Raw genomic sequence first — 5680 nt, 5'->3', positions numbered from 1 at the left:
TACGAATTTGAACTTACCTTCACTTTGTCCAGTTAGCAATAGATATGTTTCATGTATTTCATCAATTCAGGATATATACACTAATTTTATACACGATTATAATGTTATCACAATATAAGCCATAGGAAATAATCATCAGATACTGCTAGACAAATTAACCTCAAAACATTTTCAACATCAAACATTTGTAATAGCTTGAAATTTTCCCTTCTATTACCGAATACCTCTTTACGCCATCTTTGCGTCCCTTTCCCTCTCCTTTCTTTCATCATTGAACACCGGTAAGATTTATCTAAACTAGTAGTAATCTACAGAATATGGCTTTATTGCCATTCGATACAGCGATACTAATTTACATTGTGCATTATAAAACAGAACTTTTTGTGCCCATCTTTATTTTTTAAACACATTTTGCATACAATTGTTCAGATTTCGGGATTAGAAATTAAAGGAAGCCACAATAGTAACAGTTCATCGCAATGACAGTAATTTTATTACTCGAACAACAAAGTTTCAAATTCAAAATCTGAGTGCTTGAAAATTTTAAATCAGTTAAGCCTAAAACTTAACGATACATTCTTTCCTTTCAGTGAAATTGAGAAAACTAAACCATCACTTTTTCCTCTTCTCTCTCGTGCCATCACCTCATTTCAGAAAATTATCACTTAGAATTTTTGAAATAATGAAATGGATTATCCTATTTCACTTATCCCTCTTCCCCTCATCCGCCTTCCTTTCTTGAACATAATTGACTGGGCCTGCTTCGATGAAAAAAGTATAATAAATCTCGACCGTTCACTCGCTTCACTAGTTTTATTGCTGATTTTCCCTTCTTCACACGATAACTTTTAAGACTCACTTTAAATTTGAAACTTTTACAGCAGATCGTCAAAACAACCTGTCAGTTAAACATTTTTCACAACATTTGAAGCGCACTAAATCATAAATTTGGAGGTGCTTTTTCTTTCCTTCCTCTTTAGTTTTAAAAATAAAATTGTTTGGTGGGTGAAAAAGAACTACGGATTTTAAATCACGGTCTCATAATGTTAAAGAAAAAAATAAGTGAGGAGATAACCCGCAGTACAACAATCTAAACTTGACATATAACAGGCAAACTTGTGTATTCTTCAGGTGAGAAAAAGAAAAAGAGGGAGAATGGGGAACCAAAAAAAAAGATCAAAAATAAGCCCGTCGCTTGTAACTGAAACCTTATTTCACAGAAAAAGGAAAAATTAATGAATTCTACGTTACAGGTTTCTAAAATACAAAACACATTTGAGAGGAAAAGAAATAGCACGTAAATAAACAGAGGAAAAATGCAGCACGAATGATGATGGGGTAAATCGTCATGGCAGATCATATATACAGTTCCTAATAAAGGAGTAAAATATATTTAAAAAATTTGCAACAGACAAAGGAAAGAGTTGATTCAAACCTGAAAGGTAAGCAGATCACAACAATCTACTGTCACTTGTCTGTTAATAAAAAAAAAAAATAACGCCTTCAATTTCTGAATCTTCCCATTTTTACCCCAATATTTTGCTGAAGATTTTTCTCGACGAAAAAAAATTAAAAACATGCCTGGAGTTTCTCAAGAAAAAACATGTTCATATTTTCGAAAAAGATATATGTTCCTATTTCTCGAAAAAAAATTCAGATCACAGAAGAGCAATGCAAAAAGTTCACAAATATACTTTGGATAAACTAGACAAGAAACCGAAGACAAGGATAGCGTGTAGCATTTCTGATGAATGACCACGACCCGCAACGAAAACGTCAATTATTAGAATCTGAAATACAAGGGATTCTTAGCATGTAAAATTTTAATTTGGATCTTATTCAATATGAAAATGACAAAAGAATTAGGAAATGCATGGGTCGGTCAAGAAAAGAAAAAGAAAAAGAAAAAACCGGAGTTGCTATTTAAAAGGCATCTTGAAAACAGATGAAAAAGGTGAGCCGATAATAAAAAATGTCGTTTATTTCAAGTTAAACAACATCTGTTCCTTGCAAGCAAGACCATTTCGATGGATAGTTATAAGAGCAATTGTAAGAGTAAGAGTAAACGTCGATTAGCAAAACATGAATAGTTCTTCCTACCATATCTCGCATAACAATATTTCGTTTGACTCAAAATAAAACCTCACGGTCTTGTAGTGATTGGATAGGTAGTTAACGTAAGAAAGTTCAATTCAGTACGTACTTAAACGATGAATTTCCTTCATATAGATATAATTAAAAATACCAATTAAAAACGGAAGATATTTTCCAAAACATAAAATGTAGTCAAAGTCAAACAACTTCCAACACTGACCGTTTGCTTGGACCGAACTGTTTTGAGGAGTACCACCAGGCTGAAAAGGTTGATGCTGATGTGGTGGCCCGTTGGCCCCATTGTTTACCGAACTGTGGCGTATTGATCCCGCACTCCCTGCTTGTTGTTGCTGCGATGGTGGTGGCTGCTGTTGCTGCTGGAACACTCCTTGTTGTTGTTGGGCTGGAAAAAATAAAGTGAAATTGTAGAAAATCTAGAATTCGGTAAAATCGAGATAATCCGACAAAAACGAATAATATGAACAAAAAACAATTTCTCTTCCCTTTTTTATGGTCATTGCATGTACGGGATCAGTCACCCCAATTCGGCACCTAATATATTTTCGACAGACCTTAAGTTTCGCTTGTTTTGCCAAAAATAGTACACACTCTTTCACTTTTAAATCTTTACCACCCTTAATCCACTTTGAGAAAAGAAGAAATTAAACAACTTGCCGTGCATGTAATGACCATAAAATTGATCACCAGCAACATAAGATTGATGAGACATAGTACTCGATATCTGCGGTTGTTGCAAAGCAGCCGATTCAACAGCTGTTCCTTGGAATTGTTCGTACACATTCGGCTGAAATATCAAAAATGTTATCAAGTGCTCTACGGTTATTTTTCATTAAACATTTACCTACTTTGATAAGGATTCTAATCACTCCGATAACAAAGAAAATGAGAACCATTATAACACCTGAACAGAGAGCTGACCATTCATGCAAACAGGAGCCCAGGATCCTGTTCAACAAAAATATTGATCAAGAGCAAAATTCAGGCTGTAACTCTGATTAAGGTGAAATCATCACAAAAAACAAGGCGAAATCCTTACTTGTGCATGCGATTGATGTGCTTGTGAAAATGGAACATGCGCTGCCGGTGCTGCGATAGATGGATGAACAACAACTGGTTGTGGACCATACGCCATCACAAAGCCTGGTTGTCCAGACGTAATGAACGGAAACTGCTGCAACGAATAAATCATCGATGGCTTTCTTTATTTGAATAGATTTACTTGGTTAAACGCTTTTCAGTTGAACAAAGGAAACAAAGTGAATAATATTTGTAATGTTCGAACATTTTGTAATCGAAAAATTTACACCTGACAAAACCAGTCCACACGAGATCAAGTGAGTTTATTCACTTACATGTAATTGCGCATGTGAGTAATTACAGTCATATGTCTTCACTGATACAAATAACGGATGACATGCAAGTGGAATCTTAATCTATGAAGCCCGCTATCAATAAATATACTGTTGCATCAATTAATCAATCATTTTTCTCAGATCAAGCAGTGTATCAACATATTTCTCATTCAAACGTGAGTTTGAAGCAATGATCAGAACACTAAATGCCATTGTGAGCGTTGCCTTCAAGTTCGTTTGGGATGCTCATCCCTGATCAACAAATCGAATATTTCCGCCTTTCCTTTGAAGTAGCGCACAATTTCTGATCTGCCCATATACGTCAGTTTTAACGTACACTGTTGACTTCCACAAAACCCACTTACGCTCCATTTGAATCGTGTCATTTGTCATCATGACCTTTTGAAATGCACAATCTTTAAAGTCCGCAAATTTAAATTAATGAACCAAAAGAGCGAAAGGTAAACATACAAGCAAACAACAAACCGGTGCTTGGACGTACATGTGCGGCTGTGCGTTTGGTGGAGCTGCACCAGGTGGAAGTGGAACAAGTACAGTATGAGGCGATTGCGGCGTTCCGGATTGTGGATACTGTGATATTGATACCGGTTGCTGTTGTTGTACCTATTTGAACGGTGCAAAGTGAACAAAAGCGGACTAAATTAGGATAAGTTATCAAGTGGATAAACAAACATTGTTACATTCAGTGCATTTGACACAAATTCACATACATGTACATGCGCATATATCTGTAAATATACACTGACACACACGACGCACACACATATATATGTATATATATACATATACATATATATATATACGCACACATACATATACACACACACACACATACACACACAGATACACACAAAGCATGCGCCGTTCACATTTACTCGACCTTTGGATAATTTTGATTTTTGCATCATTTTTGAAATGCATATGACTCATAGAGGGTTGTAGCGATAGTAAACAATCGTGCCACTCCTGGTTCATTAACTAACTAATCAACAGTATAAGACTTTTCATACTTGAAATGATGGATGACTCTGACCGTATTGATGGCTTATCACCAAAAAAGGTTCAGATCAAAGATCAATGATGGATTACAACACACTGCTGCTATAGTGGTTGAAATGCAGTTGAAATGCTCTAATAGTCAACAAATAATAAATGATGTGAGATATCACTTAAAATCATTTTTATCAAACAAATTCCTACTTTCTAGAAATTACTTCCATAACTTGCATTACTGGAAGGCTACTTAATATCCAAAACTTACGAATAGTTTGCTTACTTATGGTTGCCAAAACTGCATAAACGTGAACACCTATGATACAATGGAGCGATAACCTCAAGAAATTTTTATATCGTTGAGGTTTTATAGAAGTATCACTCCACTGCTTATGAAGAATTGCGAAAAGTAAATTTTTTCATCACATCGAAAAACTCAGAATCACTTATAAAAGGAAAACATTTTGATCAAATGACATACTCCGTTACAATGTCATGACATTTCCTCACCTGGGCGGGTGAAACCACAGGTCCAGGTGTAGCAGGTTGACTATTAGGTCCATTTGAACCTGTTCCATTACTCGACGCAGCACTTGATCCCTGCTGCGGTTGCTGCTGTGTCGACACTGCTGCTGCTGCTACAAATAATAATAATCTGTTTTCTACGCAAGTAAAAACTCGAAAATTTCCATTATAGGGAAATCCTCCCGAAAAATTTCGTAATTTCTTGATTAGTAAATTAATGACTAGCGAGTTTGAACACATTAGTTTTGAATCGGATGGAGAATAAAAGGTTAATTACTGACATATTCCCTACACTTACCGGTATAATCAACAGCTGGATGAGATTGCGGCAAACGAGATATCATGTAATTCTGAAAAATACATTGTAAACACTAACTGTTGCTAAAAGCAATCAAAATTTAAATGGAATGAAAATATCCTCTCACATAAATCGGCCTTGATTCATATTGCGATGTGCGAACACTGGACAATATCACCTACAACGTAACTATGTTCGTAATTCTTTTGGCATCTTCACTAAAGACTTACCGTTGCTGTGACACATAGAAAAATGGTCACAAGAACTATTTTTTAGAGAATCGAACTATACAATTATTCTTGAATAATGATTATACAATTAAATGATTATTTCATCTTCATATTCATATTAATGTAGCCAACAAAACATACGACAG

At 35.2% G+C, this 5680-nt stretch overlaps 1 protein-coding gene across 1 annotated transcript; it reads right to left on the bottom strand.

The window, feature by feature from the left end:
• Positions 1-1761: 1761 nt before the first annotated feature.
• Positions 1762-5350, bottom strand: LOAG_12097 (hypothetical protein; the record flags this gene model as incomplete). Its single annotated transcript, XM_020448481.1, has 7 exons — positions 1762-1790; positions 2315-2497; positions 2770-2899; positions 3152-3286; positions 3954-4091; positions 4992-5119; positions 5305-5350. The coding sequence occupies 7 exons, from the start codon at positions 5348-5350 to the stop codon at positions 1777-1779; spliced, it is 774 nt and encodes a 257-aa protein (XP_020301378.1). The 3' UTR covers positions 1762-1776.
• Positions 5351-5680: the final 330 nt, after the last annotated feature.

The sequence above is a fragment of the Loa loa genome, assembly GCF_000183805.2.
Source record: "Loa loa unplaced genomic scaffold supercont3.246, whole genome shotgun sequence".
NCBI classification, from domain to species: Eukaryota; Metazoa; Nematoda; class Chromadorea; order Rhabditida; family Onchocercidae; genus Loa; species Loa loa.
This window is presented reverse-complemented; position numbering and strand designations above follow the sequence as displayed.